Consider the following 25,871-nt stretch of genomic DNA (forward strand, 5'->3'; position numbering starts at 1 on the left):
GAGCAAGTTTCAGGGAGGGAACCTTAAGTCTCAGATTCTTAGATGATAATAAAACCTGCTCCCCGACCACAAAAGGTGCAGAGATAGTACGTCTTTTATTTGCGTATTTACGCAGTTTCTCTTGGGAACCCTGAAGGTTCTTACGAACCTGGGCCCAAACTGTGCACAGTTCTTCGGCGGATATGTCGGCGGCCGGATTGTTCGAGACCAAAGGAGTAGAAAGCGAGAACCGGGGATGGAACCCATAGTTACAAAAAAAAGGTGACAGTTGGGTCGACGAGTTACCATGGTTGTTAATAGCAAATTCGGCGAGAGGTAAGTAGTTGGCCCACTGATGCTGGTTATCAGAGACAAACAGTCGCAGATACTGGATAAGTTCTTGGTTCATCCGTTCCGTTTGTCCGTTACTCTCGGGATGGAAAGCGGAGGAAAAGGACAAATTAACGTTTAGATTTTTACAGAAGGCTCGCCAGAAGCGAGCGACGAACTGAACCCCTCTATCAGACACAATATCCTCGGGGATCCCATGTAACCGAACAATCTCCTTGATGAACATCTCAGACAAAAGTTTGGCGTTAGGCAACTTGCCAAGTGGAACAAAATGAGACATTTTGGAGAAACGGTCAACTATTACCCAAATGACCGTATTCCCCAGCGAGGATGGCAGATCAGTAATAAAATCCATGGACAAATGGGACCATGGCCTGGACGGAATGGGCAAGGGCAGAAGAGGCCCCTCAGGACGTCTCCTGAGGTTCTTCCCCCTTGCGCAAACCGGGCACGCGGACACAAATACCCGTACATCCTTGGCCATGTGCGGCCACCAATAGAGTCTGGCCGCTAACTCCAGAGTACCCCTGATACCGGGGTGTCCAGCTAGGACTGAAGCATGTGTCTCCTCTAACACTTTCAATCTCAGTGACAACGGGACAAATAATTTGCCTTCCGGAAGGGCTTCAGGAGCAGATTGTTGAGCGGCGTGAATGAGAGGTGAAAGGTCGGAGGAGACAGCAGCGAGGACCACCCCAGGGGAGAGAATGCTCTCAGGCTCCGGCTCGGAAGGTTCCGGAGAACCAAAACTCCTAGACAGGGCATCAGCCTTGACATTCTTAGAACCGGGTCTATAGGTAACAACAAAATTGAACCGAGAGAAAAACAAGGCCCAGCGGGCTTGCCGAGCATTTAACCTCTTAGCGGAATCTAGATAAGTGAGGTTTTTATGGTCAGTGAGTACAGTAATCTGGTGATGGGCTCCTTCCAAAAAATGCCTCCACTCTTCGAAAGCCCACTTAATCGCCAGCAATTCCCGGTTGCCTATATCATAGTTCCGTTCGGTGGATGAAAATTTCCTAGAAAAATAGGCACACGGTCTAAGGTTGGTGAGAGTGGAGGGACCTTGGGACAGTACCGCTCCCACACCAAACTCAGAGGCATCTACCTCCACCACAAAAGGACTGGACAGATCCGGTTGTACTAGGACAGGTGCAGACGAGAACGCCGCCTTTAGGGTATTGAAGGCCCTCAGAGCCTCAGAAGACCAGGTCCTCACATCTGCCCCCTTTCTGGTGAGGTCCGTTAGAGGTTTAGCCACCACGGAGAAGTCTTTAATGAATTTGCGATAGTAGTTGGCGAAGCCGAGGAAGCGTTGAAGGGCTTTCAACGACCCTGGCTGGGCCCACTCCGTGATGGCCTTCACCTTTTCAGGATCCATCTGGAAGTCGCATGGCGTGATGATATACCCCAAAAATGATATCTTTTGTACCCCGAAAACACATTTCTCGAGTTTAGCAAACAGCTTGTTATGTCTGAGTCGAGCTAGCACAGTCTGAACGTGAGTATGGTGACTCGGCAAGTCGGAGGAAAAAATCAAAATGTCGTCTAGATATACAACCACGAACACCCCCATGATATCCTGAAACACTGAGTTCATGTACCCCTGAAAAATGGCGGGGGCGTTACACAATCCAAAAGGCATAACTAGGTATTCAAAATGCCCGAGGGGCGTATTGAAGGCGGTTTTCCACTCATCCCCCTCCCGAATGCGGATGAGGTTGTATGCTCCCCTGAGATCAAGTTTAGAAAACCATCGGGCACCAGCGACCTGGTTGAGGAGGTCAGGAATGAGTGGAAGAGCATACTGGTTTCGGACTGTGATTTTATTTAGCTCTCTATAGTCAATACAGGGCCGGAGACCCCCATCCTTCTTCTCAACGAAGAAAAACCCGGCACCCACCGGGGATTCTGAGGGCCGGATGTGCCCCTTGGCCAGGCTGTCCTGGATGTAGTCCCTCATGGATTCTCTCTCTGGAACCGTAACGTTATAAATGCGGCCCTTAGGAAGTTTGGCCCCAGGAATCAAGTCTATTTTACAGTCCCATTCCCTATGAGGGGGCAGAGCTTCAGATAATTGTTTGGAGAACACGTCAGAAAACTCGGAGAGGTATTCTGGTAGGGGGCTCCCCTCGCAGGTGGCGATTCCCACCTTCACCGCACAAAGGTGATTGGCACAGCGGGGACCCCACTTTACCAGTTCCAACGTGTCCCAATTTACTACCGGGTTGTGCTCCCGGAGCCAGGGGAGGCCTAGGACGACGTCCACAGACAAATCTCTCATCACTAGAAAGGTGCAGGTTTCCACGTGTAAGGCTCCTATAGTAAACCTTACTTCAGGGGTCACCAGATTAACCACCCCTGCTTGCAAAGGAGTGGAGTCCACTCCTGAAACCAGAATCGGAGTTTCTAAACGTAACAAAACCCCGGACAGTTGAGCAACGAAATTAAAGTTAACGAAATTAGCCGCAGCCCCCGAATCAACAAAGGCTTGCCCAGTACGGTGGAAAGCATGAAATTCTAGGGTGCAAGGCACTAACATTTTGGACAACACAGGGAGTACCTTGGCTCCTAGACAGTCCCCCCGACAACTGCCTAGGAGCGGGAGTTCTTCCTGCCGTGGCTTCTTAGCGCAGGTAGCAATGCGGTGACCCGGCTCCCCACAGTAGAAGCAGAGGTTCTTCTTCAGGCGGTGTTCCCGTCGTTGCTCGGGGTTCACGGCTCCCAGCTCTATGGCCTCGGTGGTGGGAGGGTAAAAGGTCGGGTCAGTCGAAGAAGTAGACGTGGGGAGTGGGGTGGTCCGAGCGGCGTGTCTGGCCCTCAAACGTCGGTCGGCTCGAATAGCCAGTGACATGGCTTGCTCCAGGGTTCTAGGCTCTGGGTGGGCCACAAGTAGGTCCTTGAGACCCTCAGACAGACCGGTCAAAAATAAGTCTTTTAGGGCGGCATCGTTCCACCGGGATTCCGTACAATGTTGACGGAATTGGGAACAGTAGTCCTCCGCCATCTTACAACCCTGGCGCAGGGCCAGAAGTTTGGAGACTGCGTAGCCCGCCCGGTCGGGTTCGTCATAAATTTGACCCAGGGCGGAAAAAAAGGCGTCAAGGGATAGTCGGGCTGGAGAGCCAGCTGGTAGCGAGAAAGCCCAATTTTGGGGCTCTCCCCTCAGGCGGGTAATTACGATTCCCACTTTCTGGTATTCAGTACCAGAGGAGTGGGGGCGGAGATCAAAGTAGAGCTTGCAGCTCTCTCTAAATGCAAAAAACTGATCTCTCTCTCCGGAGAAGCAATCCGGAAGCGTGGCTCGAGGTTCTGACATCGTTCCTGGAGCGGACGAGGGCTGCATGGGACCTGCAGCTGCCACTTGCTCCCGTGGCTGCAAGCGGGCTGTTAGGTCCTGGGCAAGGGTCGTAAGGACCTGGACCTGGTTCGCTACAGCCGCCACGGCCTCCATCGAGGGGCTCAAAGTTGCCGGGCGGATGCAAGGGTCTGACCTTAGTTCGGCCAGTGTTACTGTCAGGACAGTGTCCGGGATATGGGGGTCCCTGAGATATCCCGCAACCCCTGTCCCTGCCTACTTGCCCCCCTGGGCTAACCCCCAGGGCGACAACTGGGCGACGGTCCCTACCCTCACTAGGGAAGCGGGACACGGGAGACAAACAGACACTGAGACAAGCAACGGTAGAATGGTCAGACAATCCGGGTAGGCAACAAGAGGGTACGCAGTACGGAGGGGTCAGGCAAAAACGTAGTCAAGTCCAAAAGCAGGTGTCAGAAAAGCCGAGGTCACAAGAGCAGTCAGGATAAACGCGGGTGCAGCTGGAGAACCAAACTAACACTGGCAAGGCCTGAGAGGAAAACACACCTATTTAAATGCTGTCAGCGCTCCCGCCCCAGAAGCTGATTGGGGCGGGGAGCCTGACAGCAGCAGGGCTAATCAGGGCGGTGCTGGGGGCACGCCCCCAGTCTCACTGCACAGACAGTTACTAGGGAAGCCAGCCTGGTAGTCAAGCGACTAGAAGCACCAGCTGCCTCCCTAGCAACCCGGCGGCGACCAGTATTACAGCGGCCCGGGGAGATCACAAGAACCGGGGTACCTCTGCGCCGCGCTCCTGTACCCCGGGTGGCCGGACCGGTGGTGCGGGCACGGCGGCCCCGAGAGTTGCCGGTTCTGACAGATTACTATGTAATGACAGAACTGTTTGTCTCAGCAAGAGAAACCAAGTAATCTTGTAGTTTTATTACCTTCTAATAGCTAAGAAAAAAAATCAAGCTATAGCGAGCTTTCAAATCTACTCAGGGTTCTTCTTCAGGCTTTATGGAATACATTCGAAGAGGCATATATATACACATACATATGAAAAGGCACAGACATGGATGTGATTAATTTGCACTTTAAAAAAATCCAAGAACTATAGAGAAATAAATACTTAATTAGTCCACTGATAAGGAATGTAAAAGTTTTATAATTTCTAATTAGTATTAGGGGGTCACCAGGCCAGTGTGTTATCTTTGTTATAGATTTCTCCAATGGTGCATGAATCCACTCGCAATGTTAATTTCATTCTTGAGCATGTCAAAGATGGTTATAAACTTGTACTCTCAAATTCTTCTATGCCATTGAGATTTGAAGTTGTCTTTTAATATTGAACTTACACCTACATTATCCACATCATTCATGCAACAGTGGGTTTGCTGGCGAACTGTGTGGAAGGTAAGTTTAAGAGAGGCATTCCCAGACTCAGACCCACAACTCCTATGAGCTCATTACTTAAGTTTATGGAGCTCATAAGAGATTCCCTTTCATTTGACATATGACATCACATTTTCTTTAAGCAGCATTTACCCTTGTATGTACCTTTCTTCACCAATAAGACTCTTGGATCAAATGCGCCTTTTCATTCAGCAGTGTACACTAATGTATTTACACAGCTTTCTATAGAACCTTTTTGGATTATGCTGATATTTACTCATTCGTCTCAGAGATGCACATTCCAGCCTGCAAACATTACCCTGTATTAAATCATTTACTTAAAAGTTCCGAAATCTCTAATATGTCATATCATCGACTTTTCTCAGCGCCACATGCAGTGTTTCTAACCAAAATAAAAATACATTACAGTATGTGTAAATTTACTAATGCGGGAGTCTGGAAAGAGAATTTCTTCAGACACAGCAAGCTGTAGGCAATGCACAGATCAGTCAAAACCATTTAGTGGCTTCAGGTCACTGTATTTTCACCTTGCATGCTAGTCAAACTCTGTCTTTCCATACAACCAATGAATTTAGAAGCTGGAATTGATACTAAACTCTCCGCTTTATTAAATTACTGTGGTCTTGAAATAGTTTATAGGAAAGGACATTATGAAACAGAATAAAAAGTAACAGTTGATTACTTAATACTTAAGATTCAAAGGAACTAGACTGGAAAAGAAATGCAATATGGTAAAAAAACACTGACCTAATGTTGTGTTACATTGTCCCCATAGAATACTCTAAATAAGGCACACATTAGTAATAAACTTTTTCTTGAACCCATCTGCAAATGTTATTTACTATTTTCCAGCCCCTAAATTACTTTCTGAGAAGCCAGTTAATTGATGAAATTACCTCAATCTAAAAGGTACTTTCCCGATGATAGTTTGGTTCCAAGACATCCCTTCCTTTAGGGCCACTCTGATTAGAACATTTTTTAATCTCTGCCCCCTCACCTGATTGTCTTTCACATTCTCGACATCTCTCATAGATATTGCAGTTACTTCCATGCAGTGCAGCTCCCTGTCTGATACGTATCAGACACTATCTTGATTTGTAGATTTCTCCATGCTTTCTCTTTCACTATTCTGTGATATCAACTCTGTGATGCATCAGCACAACATCACATAAGTTCGACCCTGATTTTCAGGGGGTTTGAAATATAAGCCCTCCCCTGAAAATAAGTCCTAGCTACACTACATGAAAAAAAGGAACAATACTCACCTTGCAGGAACGGCTCTGGTCCCTCTCTCTGGGCTGCAGCACTCCAGCAGTCTTATGTATAGTCCTTAGCACTGAGAGAGCATTCTCTTCCTGGTAACGGGGCTTGAATACCCCGCCTTCAGCAAGAGATTCCTGTGATTGGTTCTGGGGCACCACAGCTGAGGCAATCAGAGCTGGCGCTTAATGAACCAATCACAGCCATTCATTGAATGACATCATTGAATGGCTGTGATTGGTTAATCAAGTGCTGGCTCTGATATGCTAAGTCGGTGTTCCTGTTTGAACATAAGTGTATATGGTGATCAGCTGACGTTCTGTCAGGCTTCTCTAATCATAGGTCATTGGCTATTGTAGCCAGAAAGAAACATGTGTAGCTAAGTTGTTGGAGGGAAAATGTGGCACTGCATGCTGGCCATGCCAGTTCTTCTTTATGATGCCCATTCCACTTTAATCTGATAAATAGGGATATGTTTTATATGGCCTTTTAGCTTCACACTGGTTATTAGCGACATTGTCTGAATCTACATAAACTTGATTGACTGTGGGGGAAAAAGATATATAATAGATATTAGTAGAGTAGCAGTCATGGCCTAGACACCTGGGTCAATGACTAACAAGACTAAGGGCATCTACCCTGGCTCTTTAAGCCTGGCAACACCATATAGTTTGTCATTATGGAAAATTGGCAAGACATTAGAAAGACTCCATGCAATGGCCCTGGAAAAACATATTGATAGTTTTCCTTTAAATGAGAAATAAAATGAATTGCCCCAGTATCAGATCATTCTGGAACAGATTGATAACCTTGTTTTGAGAATGTTGCATAAGACTTTCCCACTCACCCCCTACGTTGTTCTATTGGTGGATAGACCGCCTGAATTTAACAACCAAGAGCAAAAATCAGTGCATATCATCTGCATGGCAGCCAAAATCCATGTAGCTTTCTCTCTCTAACCCTCTCCGTTCAGGTGGTTACGGCAAGGGTCTGTGGTCTGATGCTCCATCTATTATGAGGGAGAATAAGATGGAGTTGTTGCTTAAGACCTGGACTGCTTGGTCTACACATCTTGATATTGCCCTATCTTCTCCACATTTAATACCTATTCATGGTTGATACGTCCCTGCTGGAAGAATTATTCTCTGCTACCCTTTATTTCTTTACCTATTCATCTGATTGATGATCAATATACGTTCAGTCGCATCCGACTTTCAGTCAATTTATGGATCAGTGTTCTCCACACATTCAAGTTTTTCACCACTTCTTTCAGTTCCGCGATTGACATCTTCGTGGTGGCCTTCATTGTATCTAGCCATCTTGTTCTTTGTCGTCCTGACCTTCTCTATTTGACACAATGCTACCTATGAAGATGAGTCTGCTCATAGTCACCCTTGTTCTTCTTCGTCTTTACTATGTTCTTTTTTCTCCCGATAAAACTATAAACAATTCGTGTTAATTTTTTAAACTCCCTGCTCGGAGATTCATTGGACTCTATAGCCATTCTGTATTTTATAATAATCCAATAAAAATCCTTGAAACTAAATTTGAAATAAAACATCCCAATCTTTTTGTAGAGCCGTTTTCTTGCTACACACCGATTAGATTTTCTGGAGGGTGTATCTCCAAATAACTACCGGTATATATAAGTTGACTATTGATGACTACAAATAAGAAAACTGGAAATAATTAAAGCGCTGCCATTGTTGCCAGTAGGATTCTTTACAAACCTGTACACTAGTGAATTTATATGCGGGTATTAGGTTTAACCAAAGGTTTATTAGAATCCCAAAACATTCTCTAAAGTAATATTTGGCTCTATTTAAGCTTACCGTTCAGACTAGCCTCCTCAGATTAAATTGTGGCAGACTAGAACAGTTTACATCTATCCACAGGTAAGGGAAAGGGGAGTCGAGTGGTTGCTTGTATTGCCCATGGTCTTATATTTTCAGTGCCAGGACTTTGGTCTTTTTCCATGTAATAATGAGAAATAATTAGCTTTCTTCTTATTCCAGGAGCAGGTCTTCATTTCTACTTTGGCTTTGATACTATTTTCTTTGTATGCGTGCCACTTTTTATTCCTTGCCAGATGTTTACCTGCTTCTTGCAAATCTTACATCCTGATCTCTTTAAATAAATGAGTTGGTGTTCATACTTTCCAGGTCATATTTATCATATTTCATGGGCAGCTATAAAAGAAATCCTTGTTGCTAACTACTTGTGAATTACGCGATAATTCGCGCAGCATGGTGGTACGGTAGTTAGCAAGGAAGATTAAGAACAGGTCCTCCATCACAGCAATCATCATCTGCATATTATTAACTATAGGAAGCATCAAACTAAAATTCACGTTAACATTTTGTATTGTATGTATAAAAATGGCTTCCTCTAAGTCGGGTGTGCTATGCAGCAGGCGGAAAACAGTGTAGATGAGCTGGAACACACACAGAAGTTAATATGAAAATTGTGTTAAGGCCGAAGTGCTTCTTGTGTCAAAAAACACTTTTCTACATGTGTCATTGACTGATATTAAAGTGACCCACTGGGCCTGGAGAGACAAAGATGGCTGCACCTCTTCTCTGACTACCTGCTGCACAATCTGTAGTATTATACATCAGTAGTCTAAGACACTACACGCTGATCTGACTGGCCAGCACGGCTCATGTGGACAGGGTGTAGTGTCTGAGACTAGTGATGCATAGCACGGGTGGATTCAGACGAATGTGGCTTTCTCCCATTATGCGGCTGTGATAATCACAGTCGCATGACGGGACAAAACGAAACCACTGATTTCAATAAAATTTCAGTGGTTTCATTTTTACTAGTTCTTTTCTTGGCCATTAATTGTATGCCCCAGTTATAGTGGAAAAGTATAAAATTCAGAAAAAAAAAAAAAGAAAAAAATGTGAATGTATCCCCAGAGGTCTTATATGACATTATGGGGGTCATAGATGGTAAAAATAAATAGTTACAAAAATAAGATTAAAAAAAATTTACAGAATAAGAAAAAATATATACATAAAAAAGAAAATGACCCAAAGCCGATGCCAACCAAAACCGTCACCATACCCTGTAATGCAAAACTATATATATATCAAAATTTCCGAAACAAAATGAGGAACCCGTTCATGTACTTTATTTTAGGTAAAACACTAAATTGAAATTTAAATACTAATTTTAAAAATAAACTATAAATGTAAAAAGAAAATTTTTTTTAGCTTTTTACTGCCAATAAAAAGAAAAAAAATCTGTAAAAAAATTTATAAAAAAATAGCACTATATGTCACAGAGAAAATAATGCAGCAAAAATAATTTTCATAGCTGAAGAAAAAAAATAGGGCAGTAAAACCACCACATGAGTAAAATCCCTCAAAAGTGTCTGGTCCTTCAGGCCCAAAAAAACCCTGCTCCTTAAGAGGTTAAATGAAAGCAGCAACCAAAGATGCCTTATGGGGCATAAGTCCCTTCCTCGGTAATGCTGTAGGGTGCACGACTCTGGCTGAGTAGCACTACTTAGGTATGCACCTGTGGAGAACAGATATGAGTGCTTAGCTAAGTAGTGTTTACTCAGCCAGAGTCGTGCCTTCTACAGCATTACTGAGGGAGGGACTTATGCTCCATAAAGCATCTTTTGTTGCTGCCTTCATTTAATAAAGAAATAAGTCTATTTCCTGCTTGTTTCTACCTGGAAAGTCGTGCTGCAAACCAGTATTTTCCTCTTCTTCCTCTCAGTACATATCATGCCCACCTTCCACAGTTGAGGCACAACTCTAGGCTGGCAGCACCTCCAAATGCTTATATGGTTATTCTTGCCACCCTACACCCTTGTAGGACAAAAATTACCAATTTCTGGGGCATTCCGCCCTTTTTCTGAACCGATTCAAACAGTATCCTATAAAAGTGCTGAATAGTGGTGTCCATACATAGGACTGCGCATACAATAATGCTGCACAACTGTTGCAAGACTATATCTGCAAACCACAGGCTGTTGTGTTGATGTTTGGTGCCCCAGTTTTTGCCATGGTCTATCATCTATTTGTCATAAAATCGTTAATGCAATTACACTAGTTTTTTGTGCAACAAATGGAGGTGAGCTTTAGCAAGTACAACCTACCACAAGTCGATATGTAAACAAAGTTAGCACTCCTGGGGTGAAGAATTATATACGGGGTAGGTACTCAGAATACAATAAAGATGACTTGCCTGGCATGATTGGGCCACCCAACATGGGGCAGTCCATCATGCTCGAAGTCCTTATATGCAATTAAATAGTCTGTGTGTAATTGGATCAACCCGCCTGAGAACAGCCCCTAATCCACGTCCGTATGTGTAGCACATTCTGGATTTGATGTGTCTTCTTCTATGAACGGGCCCCTTATACTAATTGGAGAGCCCCTTGTACTGAATGTGCGCCATTTAGTTTTGGTGGCTGTGTAATTTATTGTAACTTACTGATATGCTTCATAACATTAACAAGGTGGAGTTCAAGGTTAGATTCCTGTCTAAATGAATCACCCATACCATAAAACCACTGATATGTGACGTGAATAACATTGATTATCTTGTGACAATAGCTCCTGTCAATTTACATCAATACATCAACTTCAAGAACTGACTGTTCCCTTCCAGTCTTTTACATCCCACCCTGATATAAAACACTGGAAGTGAACGGTCAGTTCTTGAAGTTGATGTATTGGTAGAAAATAATTGTTGCCAAAGCAGTAATTATATGTAATCTATTCTATCAGTGGTGACATTACAGAATAAATGTTTTATGCTTGTTCTCAACTGATCAAAAGAATTTCTATACGGTTCTCTTTGAAGTTATTTCTCTAGTAGTAACTCAAAAGTCAATTAGTATTTTATTTTAACAGAAATGCAACTATGTATTAAAAAGTTCCGCTAGATCTTCTTTTGATGCATTTGGTCCTAAACTGAACCGCTTGATATTGAAAGCTCATTGCGACAATGCCTTAACCAGCTATCTGATATAGAAAGGTGAAGTGTAATTCCATTTAGGCCCCCTTCACACCAGCATTTGCACACGCCTTTGGTTTTGCATAATGAATAAAGCCTTTTTGTGTGCCCATCTATTCTCTGCATACTGTGCGTACAAATACGCTGATGCGAAGGGAACCTTAGTAAATGCTTATTTTGTATAATGCAGAAGTATAGAAGGAGCAGGTTATGGCACTATTGCCTTATTTTGGCTGCAGTTGTGTAACATTGTATGCAGACTTCTATGTAATATTCAGCACTGCCCGCTCGGCCAGTATTTCCATACCTTCGGATCCATATCTATTATACAAATGTGTTTTTCTTTACAGTATTAATACTGATGAAAATGGCATATTATCTGCCATTCACCTTATTTGATTTCAGTACCTTAACAAGAGATACATTCTTACAGGGGTGTAGTTATAGGGGGTGCAGAGGTATCAGTTGCTCCCAGGCCCTGGAGCCTTAGGGGGCCCAAAGGCCCCTCTGTCATATAGGAAAACACCATTGTTATCAATGGCACACCGATGGTTACAGATTTTGCATTAGGGCCCCCTACATTTAGCCTCTGTCTAATCTTTTAGAATTCTAGCAATGCCCCCACCTACTATTGTTTCATTGATGGGCTTTTTAAGAGAGCCAACGATGCAGACGAAAGTTGTGGGAGGGACTCCATGCCGAACTTTTGCATCCGGGCCCACGAGCTTTTAGCTAGGCCTCTGAATTCTTAAGTTCTTGTAATGGTGCGGTCATGTCGGCGAGCATTTACACAATGTTTAAAGTAACCCTCCGGTTCCTGTCCCTGTACCAGAGGGGATGGGGGGTATTACCTGCAGCTGATCTTCTCTGTCTACCCACAGATCTGTTTGTTCCAGTTCCCATCTCTGGCTATCCTGCAATCTTCAGGCTGTATTTACAAGGGGAGAGTGCGATATAGGCCGAAGAATATCAGACCTATAGCGTGCTCATTAAACCAGCCATTTCCATGCTTCGGTGATGCGATTCCTCATAAAAACGTGCGATTCACATCACAATAAATGCCTTTTTTAATTTTTAGATTTTGCACTATGGGTGTGAGCTAAAGATGAGCGAACATGCTCGTTTAGGACAATTACTCGATCGAGCATCGCTTTTTTCGAGTAAAGGCCTACTTGGACAAAAAGATTCGGGGGGCGCCAGGGGGCGGGGTGGAGCGGGGGTAGCAGGGGGCAACAGGGGGAGCTCTCTCTCACTCTTCCCCCCCCCCAATCCCCCACGCAACCCCCGCTCACCCCCAGTGCCCCCCGAATCTTTTCGCCCGATTAGGCAGTTACTCGATCGAGTAATTGCTCTAAACGAGCACGTTCGCTCATCTCTAGTGTGAGCGCAAAATTGCTCATGTAAATTAACCCATTGAAAATAATGGGTTACTTCAATGCAAGAATCGTGGACTCCGCAATTCAAACCCCTTCGTGTGAGACTGTCCTTTCTGTCTGAAATAGGTGCACAGCTCAGAGCTCACCTGACCTGCAGTTGTATCATTAGGACATCCAGCCAGGTTTTCAACCTCTGAATGTAAAGACGCATATATTTCCATTTATTGACCAGGTATTGAGACACGCTATCATTATTCAGTGAGACTTGATCTATAAAAATCTATGACTGCATTTGAAATTCATTCTAAGAAATGAAGAAAACACATATATAAAGTACTTGATGCGTGGAATACAGTATCTTGTCAACATGTCCTCAGTGCTTTGGATGGGAATGAATAGAACTGTTCTCAGTGTGAAATATCTTCTGTCAAACTGTGAGGATTGTACAATTCAATAGAGTTTCTTCACAATGGTATCTAACAGAAGCAATGTACTACTCGCAACCCTAATAAAAAGCTATGTAAAATAAAAATACAGTCTTCGACATTTGTTTGGCAAGTCGGCAAGTCATAGTCCACGTAACACAATGTGAGCCAAGAAGCAGACATGTGCATGTCTTGTTTGTCATTGTTCCCCCGTTGTACTGCCTGGAGGGCTTCCAAGTGTTTCCGTCTTAGTGAATTGTTTATTCAGTAGATCGTGGCCGTATTTCTGATGGACATTGTATGTCGGTGTACTTCTGTCTGCAGGTCTTGTGTATCTGTAACATTCCTAAACTCATTGGGCAAAACAAAGACAGTAGAGGATAGTCTGTAAGTCGAACACTATCTGCTTGTAGCAAGGTGCATGGTCACTGAGGTTAAGACATTTGGATAATAGATGCCAGTAGAGTAAATACCATGCAATGTTCTTGGGCTACGTTAAGTATATTGTAAGTACAATGTCTATTGCAACAGTGACCAAAAATGTCTACACTTCTAGTATAATATTTTTTAGAATGCTCTAAGAATCTGCCATTGGTTATATCTCATATTAATGCTTACAATAGTTGGACTTATTTTACGGAGACTAATCAGCATTTAACATCATGTCATTTTTAGACCCAACATTCTGTGCTGATGAACTTCTTAATATAGCTATATGGTGGTTGGACCTCTGATTTACTGATATTGAGTTCCGTTGTGAAACTCTGGGCTTATTTACACACGTGTATGAGTTGCACCTAAGACTCTTGGGCACAGCTCACATCAGGCAGCACAAGGACCCAGGTCCGTGTGCTATCCAAGCCCCCAAGTATCGGGCATTGCATGTCTTACTTTTGTCCCGGATATGGATGAAAATAGGATATGCTGGGATTTTTTTTCATGGGTTCCTGTAAAAGAATGATGTGTCTGAAAAGTCAATGGGTCTGTGTATTGTCTGTGTGCAACCCATGGCAAACATGGACTGCACAGGGACAAAATACACGAACAATAGCGTGATTTTTGGTAACTCTACTGCTTTCCTTTGGAGGAGGAAGAGTAGTAGCAGGCCCATGTTTGAGGGATGTTTTCACCTGACAGAATGTGTCTTTGTAAAATTTAAAACAAGAAGAATACCTTCCTAATGGAATGTGCGGGCTTATTTAGGATTTGGGATTGGGATTTAGTTTAGAAAAAAGCCATCTGATGGGCGACCTAATAACTATGTGTAAATACATCAGGGGACAATACAGAGATCTCTCCCATCATCTGTTTATACCCAGGACTGTGACTGTAACAAGGGGGCATGCTCTGCGTCTAGAGGACAGAAGGTTTCTACACCGACATAGAAGGGGGTTCTTTACTGTAAGAGTGCTGAGACTATTGAACTCGCTGCCTGAGGACGGGGTGAGGGCAAATTTGATAAACGATTTCAAGAGGGGCTTGGACATCTCTCTTGAGTGATACAATATTATTTATTATAATCAATAATTTCTGAAGGGTTGTTGATCAAGGGATTATTCCGATTACCAAATTGCAGTCAGGAAGGAATTTTTCCCCTTAAACTGAGAAACTTGGCTTCTACCTCATTGTGTTTTTTTTACTTCCTCTGGATCAACATTGTAGGGTATTATGCTGAACTGGATGGCTGTATTTTTTTGACCTTGCATACTATGCTACTATGTTACATGTGGTTTTCCTTGGCACAATTTTTGATAGCTCTATAGCTATTCTTTGGAGTAGGCCCATGGTTGAATGTTATGTTCAAATGACAGGCTTTTTCCTTGTAAAATGTATGACATTGCTCTTAAAATAAGCAGCACATCTACTGTCTTCCTTGGCACAATTTTTGATCCAGAAAACCCTAGGTGGGCCTTCTTTTGTTTTCAGTTGCGCCTGTGTTTTATGAATGACCCCTACACCACTGTACACTATTTTGACCAATTGTTGGTAGGAGCAGTGTTCCCCAGATGTGTGGCTGTATTCATATGCAATTTGGGGTACTTTGGCTGCATTGGGGACCTTCTGGATGGAATATTAGTGAATCCAGTTTTTACTCTCATTGACTTTAATGGGAGTCTGAATCAGCCTTCCTGATTCACAATGATTTTCCTGGAATCAACCCGATACTAACACAAACTGATTATTCTACTAATCGGTCATCACCACAACTGAGGAAAATCCTGTACAGGTTTCAAAGGCTTAGTGGAAGCTCTGTAATCAATAAAGGTTATCTAACTAAAAAGCCGTTTTTGGCAACTTCTGCTGGGACCTACACTGGACTGTACTCCATCCTAGCATTAGGACATTGAAGTGTATGGCATTCATTTTAAAAATGGCTTATGTAAACTGATTATTAAATAAAAACATGGTGGGTGATAATTATGATTTGTGATTAGAGATGAGCGAGCACCAAAATGCTCGGGTGCTCGTTACTCGGGACGAAATTATCGCGATGCTCGAGGGTTCGTTTCGAGTAACGAACCCCATTGAAGTCAATGGGCGACCCGAGCATTTTTGTATATCGCTAAGATCTCGCTAAGGTTTTCATTTGTGAAAATCGGGGCAATTCAAGAAAGTGATGGGAACGACACAGCAACGGATAGGGCAGGCGAGGGGCTACATGTTGGGCTGCATCTGAAGTTCCCAGGTCCCACTATTAAGCCACAATAGCGGCAAGAGTGCCCCCCCCCCCCGCACTGTCAGCATAAAGATCGTTCTCCTCTGTCACAGCTGTAACAGCTGTGGCAGAGAAGAACGATGTTAGCCCATTGAATTCAATGGAGCCGGCAATACAGCAGGTTCCACTGAAAGCAATGGGCTGCCGGCGTGCGCGGGATGAATTGTCGGGAAGGGCTTAAATATATAAGCCCTTCCCTGCAATTCATCCAGAAATGTGTAAAAATAAAAATATATACCGTATATACCGGCGTATAAGGCGACGGGGCGTATAAGACGACCCCCCAACTGTCACCTTATACGCCGGGAATACAGCGGAGCAAAGAATAAAAATCATTATTCACTTCCCCTGGCGTTCTGCGGTGCTGCTGCAGGATGTCGCTCCCTCCTGGTCCCCGGCAGAGCATTGCTTTCTGGACGCAGGGCTTTAAATCCCCGCCTCCAGAAAACACACGTGCCTTCAGCCAATCACAGCCATTCAATGACATCATTGTCATTGGCTGTGATTGGCTGAAGGCACGTGTGTTTTCTAGAGGCGGGGATTTAAAGCCCTGCATCCAGAAAGCAATGCTCTGCCGGGGACCAGGAGGGAGCGACAGCCTGCAGCAGCACCGCAGAACGCGGCATTTTCCAGCAGGATAATGCTTGACCACACTTATCAAGAATGTCACAGGAGCCTCCACAACAGTGTCACACTTCCGTGGCCTGCCTGATCACCAGATTTATCGGCAATACAACATATATGGGACCATCTGGGAAGCTAGCTTTGTCATGATGTACAGGCTCAGTTACAGCAAATGTGGACCGATATGCCCCGGGATACCAGACAAAACCTGTATACCTCCATGCCCACCTGTATCACATGCTGCATCCAAGCTAGAGGCGGCCCACCAGGGTACTAGAGATTCCCTTCAAGTGTTCAGTTTTCCGCAATAAATTATCCTTTTTGATCTGATATTGTAATCACTTACTTATATCAACACTACAATCACACATAGAAAGTTTCATTAGATTCCGACAACTCCTTCTAGGTGCCTGATTTTTTGGCAATGAGAGTATTTTCCAAACCCAATAGGGTAATAATGCCCTGTTTCCATTTGTCTGGTTATAATTGACGAAATATTCACTGAAATAGGAAAAAAGTCTGGAAGTGCTAAACATTCACGATATATCTTATGTTAGTAATGTAGAATGAATTTTTCCCTTACACTGTTTAATGAAATATATTTTCTGGTAATCCCAATGGTTTACGCCACTTGTCTGATTTAGACACCAATGTGATGGGATAAACACTAGCTCTTTTATATGATGCACGCTAAAACCTAGTCACATTGAACTACTTCGCATTTTTAACACATTTTCACATTCAGACATTTATTGAGCTGGTTCCTGGAAATGTCATTTGCTTTATAAATGAGAATAGTTTATAGAATGGAGGGAAAATGAATTTGATAATAATGATTTGGATCCACCAGCTCGCCTCCTCTGCCTCCATACAAGAATCATATAGTAGCTGGCATTAACATTATAGCAGATTCTATAAATCCCCTTACTATTCAAGGCATGGCTCTATGATGAATCTGCCAATATACTTTATTCTTCTTGGACACTTCAGCTTGCATTTGCCTCACAGATTTTAGCCCTGCCAAATGTTAAAGTAATATTCAGTAGCACAAAGTCTTTAATAAATGGCCAAAGGCACGGTTGTTTTCTATGAGAGTTATGTTGTTATATTTCTTGGGAAATGCTTAATAGAAATTAAATGCAAAATCACATTTTCTTGGGTGTATACAAATATCTTAAGTTTTGGGGTTTTTTCTACCATTAGTTATAAGCTAGTATGTTATATACTTTTACTTTTAATTTACGGGCTCTCATTTAAAAAAAACAATAACATTTATATAGTTCGATAAAAATGCTGGTCCAGCAAGCATACATGATAAACACATTTTTTTTCATCTAGAGTCATTTAAAGAACAGGTATTTTCACTGTTTCAATGACGTGTGAGAAAAAGGACCAGAATTTAGTTGCTACCAAACAAATGCTCTAACAAGTAGAAGCTAGTACATTCATATGCACCCAATGGAGCAGCCACCAATCCTCTTGTGCAAGTTTTGGCAAGATAAACAAATTAACTAAACTCGTCTCACTTGGTGCATCTGATATATTCCATACTAGCTGATATACCCAGCCTCGCCCGATTTAATTTGATACAGGTGTTTATGTGTTGTTTGCACAGAAAATTTTATGAAGTCAAGGTTACTTTAGAAGGACCAAGAAATAACATATGTATATACATAGAGGAGCATTAGATTCTCCTCAGGCTGCATGTACTGATGTCCCTCTGTAGAATGTGCCACCCCTCCCACACTCCTCATTTAGGACCTAAATAATGCTCGCGCCAAATTTCACGCTTGTACGACTCTGAGAAGTTACATTACATAGGGGTGCCAATACTTTTGATATTAGCATTGAATAATCGAGTTGTGACTCCTTTACTTTTTCTATGTAGGACCTAAAGAATGCTTGTGCCAAATTGCATGTTTGTACGACACTGGGAAGTTAGAGAATTAGATTAGGTACATTACATAGGGGTGCCAATACTTTTGAACTTAACATTGAATAATCAAGTTGGGACCTCTTGACTTTTCCTATTTAGGGCCTAAAGAATGATCGTGCCAAATGTCATGTTTCTATGACACCGGGAAGTTACATTACATAGTGGTGCCAATACTTTTCCACTTAGTATTGAATAATCAAGTTGTGACCCCTTTACTTTTCCTATTTAGGACCTAAAGAATGCTCGTGCCAAATGTCATGTTTGTACGACATTGAGAAGTTAGAGAATTAGATTTGGTACATTACACAGGGGCACCAATAGTTTTGCACTTAGCATTGGATTTTCAAGTTGTGACCCCTTTACTTTTCCTATTTAGGACCTAAAGAATGATCATCCCAAATTTTATGTTTGTACGACATCGGGAAGTTAGAGAATTGGATTTGGTACATAACACAGGGGCGCCAAAACTTTTGCACTTAGCATTGAATAATCGAATTGTGACCCCTTTACTTTTCCTATTTAGGACCTAAAGAATGCTCCTGCCAAATTTCATGTTTGTACAATATCGGGAAATTAGAGAATTAGTGGTGAGTCAGTCAGTGAGCTAGTGAGTGAGGGCTTTCACTTTTATATATATAGATGTGTATTTCATAGGTATTTAGACAGTAGACAATTTCTAGTCGGTCATCTTATCACAGGTATCAACGGAGCATTTCTAGATCTTTTAGGGCAGACATAGCATATGTACAACACTTCCAACTTAAGAACAGCTTCTTATGGTTTATTAGGTTGCTTGTAAAGGACTGAGCTAATGAATTTCATGGCTCAGAATTACTGGTAGATTGTTAGAAAGAGTTATTGGCAAGCAAGCAGCCTATGTCCAATACTTTTCTGGCAGGGGCTCCACTTGCTGGCTATGTCCACCCCTGTACATAATAAGCATCATGGTACTTTTCATATATGCCATAAATGGCTTGCAACTACAAGCTTCTCTTGCAGAATACCACTGCTGAAATCTCAATTTGTCAGCTGTAGTGGAATAAGTGTTTGATTCACCTGCAACATCACTACATGTGAAATGAAGAATAATACACTGCTCATTAAAGTTACAGGGATGCCTGGGTACTTAATAGACATCCAGGTTTTACATAGAAAGAGATGTTTTTAATGGATGCTCTCCAGCCTGGCAAATAAATGATAGTCCTGAAAGGTAGACCACCTATATCAATTCAGAATTCTCTAATAGTCATTTTTTTCTTTAAAGTACAGCGTCCCTTTAATCTAATGTGCTCTGTGTATTAACAAAACTCCTGCAAAGGGAGATACAGGTAAACATTGTAATATTGTCATTCAACGCCCTCTCGGGTGGAAAATGCCATCTTGGTTCTATTTATTGGTGAAAAGAATTTACTGATAGCCAATGTCACATGTAAATGCTGTTGGAGATTGCAATTGCATATTATAGCTACCCTATTTTAATGTGGTTGACAAATATATATATATATATTTTTTTTATATATATATATATATATATATATATATATATATATATATAGTGACCAAAAAAATTATACACATTTCAACATTCCTCAAAATATCTGAATGTCTGCTAAAAGCTTCATTACCAGATTTATATATATATACATCAAAGGAAGTGAATGGGACTCAGGCTGCAGTACCCTCCGGGGCCACTGCACAATGTACGGAGCTGTCTGCTTCCTGCAGCAAAACAGCGAGAAGTGGGACAAAGCCTTTAATTTCTCAAAGTGGTCGCCATTACCATCCAGATGCTTCTGATTTAAATGAACTGCAGCACAAACAACATTAGTTACAGTGTCCACAGGGGATGTAAAGTGTGTCTCCGCCATTTTATTTGAGTCTCCTGATAGCCACATAGTGGCTCTAGCAATTGTGTGACAACTGACATCTTTCAATTCAGATTTTTTTTTTTAAGTTGCATAAATAATCAGTATTGAAGCCTGTATACATGCTTTGGGCCACCCAGTGTGTATATATATATATATATATATATATATATATATATATATATATATACGCATTTTGTAGGAATCGTACAATAAATCTACAATATTGAGTTATTCTTGAGTATCTGAATGTTTGTTTTCTATTCACAGCAACAGGCAGAACCAGTTGTCCCCTCAGTTCTACCCCCATCAGCGCTACCGTTAGATTTACTAAGTGAGACTGTTGCTCAATTTGGGACTGTGGAAGAAGTAATGCGATATCTTGAACCAGATAGATGGCAGTTGGACTTAGAAGAATTATACAGACCATCATGGCAACTACTTGGGAAATCCTATATCCATGGCAGAAAATCCAGAGGTATGTGTAGCCTGCTGTATAACATGTCGACGTAAGACCCTTTTAAAATCAGTCCTTTATTAGTGCCCACATCAGTTTGTATATGATACATTCAATACCTGACTCATAAGACATCACTTCGGCTGTTCGCTTACATTACTTATTTCATTGTTGTCAGTGAATCATTGGAGGTATATGGGAGCCTACTGAGTGCGCATGATGATTAGTTGCTTTCTATTCCTGTCTAAGTATAGCATTACAAGAGGTCTGTAATGTGAACCAATGGCCAAACCAGCTTGTCTTGCATAGATACATTTTAGTTTTCTTTTATGAAAACTTTTGAATAACTATTTATGAATACCATTTTAGGGAAATAGTTACACTTTATTCTATGTCCATAATGTCATCTTTATTTATTCCATGACTTTTATAAAATGTAACCTCATTCTGTAGAAGTTGTAGGCCATTATCATTACTACGCATTGTCTATATATGCAGTACTTAACCCCTTGAGTGGCAGGTTTCCTACCACCCTGTCGTGCCCACCAGGGCAGGTTTTTTAAAATGGTCTAATCATTGAATTTCAACTAGTTTTGCAGTTGCGTCTCAAGAGCCATAACTTTTTCATTTTTCCATTGACACGGCCATATAAGGGCTTGTTTTTTGTGGGACAAGTTGTGATTTTTTAAACAGGGGGGAGGAAAAAAATAAATGGGGAAAAAAGAAAAAAAGGGGCCATGTCATTAAGGGGTTAAATAATGTATTAACTTCCTTCTCTGGGTCATTACGACGCACATGGATACCACATGTGTGATTGTATTTTTGATTTTTTACAAAGTAAAGGGAGACAAGTGTTTTTTTAATTTTTTTAATAATTTTTTTACTTTTTTTTTTTTAAATTTTTTAAAAATTTTTTTATATTTTTTTGTCCCTTTAGGGGACTTCCACAGGGACCCATCAGGACCCCTGATCACATTCCAGGGGTCCGATGGTGACAGCCCTTTACATGCTGCAGTGACAGCCCTTTACATGCTGCAGTCACATAGACTGCAGCATGTAAAGGGTTAACACAGCAGAGATCGGAGGTTTTCTCTGATCTCTGCTGTAAGAGCTAGTACCTAGCTCTCCTCTGACAGCTAACAACCAGCTCTCCCTGCCACAGAGACCATCGGCTTGCTTCTGACAAGCCGATGGTCTCTATGGCAACCTGTAAACAAAGCAGGACATTGCGACATGTCGGCAATATCTTCTGCTGGTTTTTCAAAGCCCTTGCTTTGTTCTCTGTGGGACTGTGCAGGCAGAGCACACTGTCACAGCTTGTGGCATTGTGCTCTGCAGCTCCCATAGTGATGCATAGCCCCGAAATCTTCCGGGCTATGTCACTATGAGCAGTGGAGCTCGTCACGGAACTTTTCCGGGCGTGCCACTCAAGGGGTTAAAGGTCCTTTCAGTTTTTAGATGCTTTATCAGGTCTGAAGCTTACTAACTCAATTCACTAAGGCTGCTTTCTGATCAGCACATTTTTAATCTCTCCAGAGGACAGGGGATAATTTTATTACCAGTGGGGGTCTGACTAATGGGGCCCCCACTGATCACAAGAATGGGCATCTGGTCAGTCCCCCAGTGAATGGAGCAGCGGTGCTCCTGCAGGACCTCAGCTGCATTCACCTAGGAACCAAATGGATTAATGCTCTTAGGATCGGTGAGGCTCTCAGATGTCGGATCCCCACCAATCCTGTGGATAGAGGATAACTTTAGAAATTGGCACAACCTCTTTAAGGGGCTAAAGCTCTTTAATAACCTGGTAAGGAAATATTGAGCCAGTGACTGTGATGGTGCCGTCACAACATATTACTCATTTTGATGAAAATGGATTGTATTACAGTGGGTCTAACAAAGATGATGATTGAAAAATAGAACTACAGTTTCTGCAGGAGTCTACTATGACTATTTGCTCATAAGACAATACGGTAAATGAGCAGCAGTTTGTAGCGTGCTTCTAAGGGGCAGTTGACTAATCTCTCAAAAATGTATTCTCAATTGATTCTTGAAACCACAAACCACTGGACACTAGTTTGCTGTAAATCGGAAAGTTATCAACTCAACCATCTATATTGAGCGTTCTAAAGGCTCATAAAGGGAATCTCTGTAAAAATCAAGCCATAATGTAAAACAGGTTAGGAAGGGCAAAAACTGACAAAGCAATCAGGTTAGGGTCACTTTGGGAGCCCAAGCAATAAAGAAAAACTGCAAAGACTATGGTTAAAAAGAAATGTGTCACCAGGATAGCCCCCCTTTAACTTACAGTAAAAACACCTACAGTTTTGTTTTTTCTTAAATGGGGTATCCAGGATCTGAGAAAATGGTCTGCTGTGTTTCCACAAAGAGTGCCACTCTTGTCAATGGATGTGTCTAGTATTGCCGCACTTCCCTATTAAAGTGATGTGATTCAGCTGACCAGAGAAAGAGGAGCTGTTTCTGGAAACAAGGCACACCCTTTTTTTTCTAATTCTAGCCACTCCCTTTAAGAAATGCTCTAAATTTAAAGGAATTTTCCAACATGTTTATACATTTTGAAAACCAGTACTAGCCTTTCATAAATCCTGCTGCTCCAGCGCCAATGCTCCAATCCCGGAAGCTCCTGAAGCAGTCATGTGATGTTCATCATTCACATGACCTCTGCAGCCAATCACTGGACTCATGATGCACACATCATCGCTGAAGCCAGCAGTTGGCTCTAGTGGTCATGTGGAATGATGAACAACATATGACCATTGCCAGAGCTCAGGCAGCATTGGAGCTGCGGGATATAAAAAAGGTGAATGCTGTTTTTTGTAGTTAACTGGCCATAGGATAGTTTTTTAAAATGTTAGAAAATCTCTTTAACCCCTTCCTGACCAGCCGACATAAATAAACGGGCTAGCCGGTGGCTGATCTATGTGCCTGCAGCCCATTCATTTATATGCTGTGTTTGATGATGCTGTGCGCTCATGTACATTGTGGGCAGCATCGGGCGGTCACACTGACAGCCCAACCCACTTGTGTGGTAGAGAACTGAAATAATCAGTTCCTTGTCACAAAGATATATATAAATTATTATATTAGGCGCTGTCTTCCTGAATGTGGAAGCAGCACTTCCACATTTGAGTGGTTGTTGGGAAAGCCTGTGATATCATCAATGACATCAGAGGGATTCCTTCTTCATATGGAGGCGAGGAAGCATGCAGAGAAGACACAATGTGCATCCTCTGTGCAAGTCTGTGAATACAGATGACTGCTACCAGGGATCTAATGGGCTGCTACCATTAGATCAGTGTTATCAGTGATCTGCATGTGGGGACAGCAAGGAGCACATAGATAACATGTGCCCCCAAGTAAAAAAAAGGAATTGCATACTTGCTGCGTGCCGTCAATCCCCATACACTATCTTGATGTATATGCAAACATATAATATGCATCAAGATAGTGCATGTTGCAATCTCTTTTGCCGAAGTTTTAGACATCAAACTAATTCTAATTAAGGGTGTTTTCCTGAGAAATACTACTGATGACCTATACTCAGGATAGGTCATCAAAAGTGGATGGGCCAGCGTCCGCCACTCAGGACCCCATCAGCTGATAGGGTGCCCACTGCCGCCACTACAACACACAGGGGGCGGAGTGGAAGCTGCTGCTCCAACTCCTGTGTAGTGGCCAGTGCTTGTAACTGCAGGTCCTGCTCCCATTCATTTTAATGAGAGTTGAGCATAAAACTACAAGCACCAATCATTTTATAAGCCAGGATCTTGAGCAGTAGATCCCAGATGATCAACTATTGGGGAGCTATTCTAAGTGTACATCATCAATAGTATTTCACTGGAAAAGCCCTTTAAGAAGGACATAACAAATGCCCCGTGTAAACTCTGAGGATCAGGTATTTTGAACGGATTTAGCTTAATTTGAAGTAAAATTCAATTTGTATTTGATGGGTTGGAATTTCAGAATACACCAAGTCCCTAAAGGGTACAAAAATATTCTGTTATCTGTTTTCACAAACAGTCAGTAAATATCAGCGCCAAAGCGTCGCTTCACGTATTTCTAGCCAATACATCATTGTCACTGACGTACTATTCAAGTCTGACTATGCGAATGTCTTGGGGGAATCGTGTATCTTTTCTGAAAGGTGAGAATGTTTGAAATGTAAGCAGGATCTGCCATAGTTGCTTCGCTGGGTCATTTATAAATATGTTAGCGGAATAGAAGAATAGAAGAAATCACGAGGAAAAGCATTTCCAGCACCACGTTCTATAAAACAGATGACTGGATGTACACTGGAACAAGTCTCAGCATGTTTGAAGCAAAGCAGGCAAGAAGCTGCTGTGTACACAGAACCAGTTTTGGAGTCCAAATATATACCTTCTTATTCCATTTCATTGTCCTAGGGGGCACCATTTCAGTATATATTAGGACTCTCTATAATGTCCTTTAACCCTTTCCAATCCACTGTCTGACGTCTTTAGACATTCTGATTGAAGGCTGTGCAGCTCCGATGTTGGAAGATGTCCGGCAGGGTATTCTTCCTGTATATGACTGGCCACTCTGTTGTCGGGGGCCTCTCCAGCATGTCTCATACCGCAGTACTGGCTCTAGCCAGCAGATGGCGCCATTGTATAATGTCAGAAAGATAAAGCTCCCTCCTAGGAAACCCCGAAGCCAAAATTGTATTGCAAAGGGTTAATATCATTTAGTCAAAAACATCTATAGGAAGAAGTTTGAAGTACTGTATGTTATTATTTTCTATGGGCCTAGTAAAAGCCAAAATGGGCTATTTTCAGCCATTTCTCTGCAATACTTTACGGATGAATTCTTAAAGGGGTGGTCAGCTGCAAACTATTAATGCATAAATCAAAATAGATTGTTGGGGTTTGCCACCTGCCAACTTCACTGATCAGCTGTTCTGTAGGCCAATGCACTTTTGCACTGAGTTGCTGTGAGTAGGAAGCTGACTCCATAACCTCTGATAGTTCCTACCTGACTGTAAGACCCCAATCAACAACCGGCTGGTCACCTAATGTTTATATCCTGTAATATCCTTCCGCTCTAGAAAGACGTCTAGTCCCCGGAGTTCAGCCGCGTCCGGCCGGCAGTTCTCCTGAACTACTCTCTGTAGTATTCAGCAGGCAGGGATTTAAAATCCCCGGCTGCGGAATGG

The 25,871-nt window shown here is 42.4% G+C and overlaps 1 protein-coding gene across 2 annotated transcripts in view; it reads left to right on the plus strand.

Moving 5' to 3' along the window:
* The window catches only part of PDGFC (platelet derived growth factor C), a 226,591-nt gene that overhangs the window by 192,016 nt on the left and 8,704 nt on the right, over window positions 1-25,871 (plus strand). For both annotated transcript variants that reach the window (XM_066573598.1, XM_066573599.1), the window contains one exon: window positions 20,494-20,701. In XM_066573598.1, coding sequence (XP_066429695.1) covers window positions 20,494-20,701 — 208 coding nt within the window. The remainder of the gene's footprint in view (window positions 1-20,493; window positions 20,702-25,871) is intronic.

This window comes from Eleutherodactylus coqui, chromosome 7 (genome assembly GCF_035609145.1).
Source record: "Eleutherodactylus coqui strain aEleCoq1 chromosome 7, aEleCoq1.hap1, whole genome shotgun sequence".
Lineage (NCBI taxonomy): Eukaryota > Metazoa > Chordata > Amphibia > Anura > Eleutherodactylidae > Eleutherodactylus > Eleutherodactylus coqui.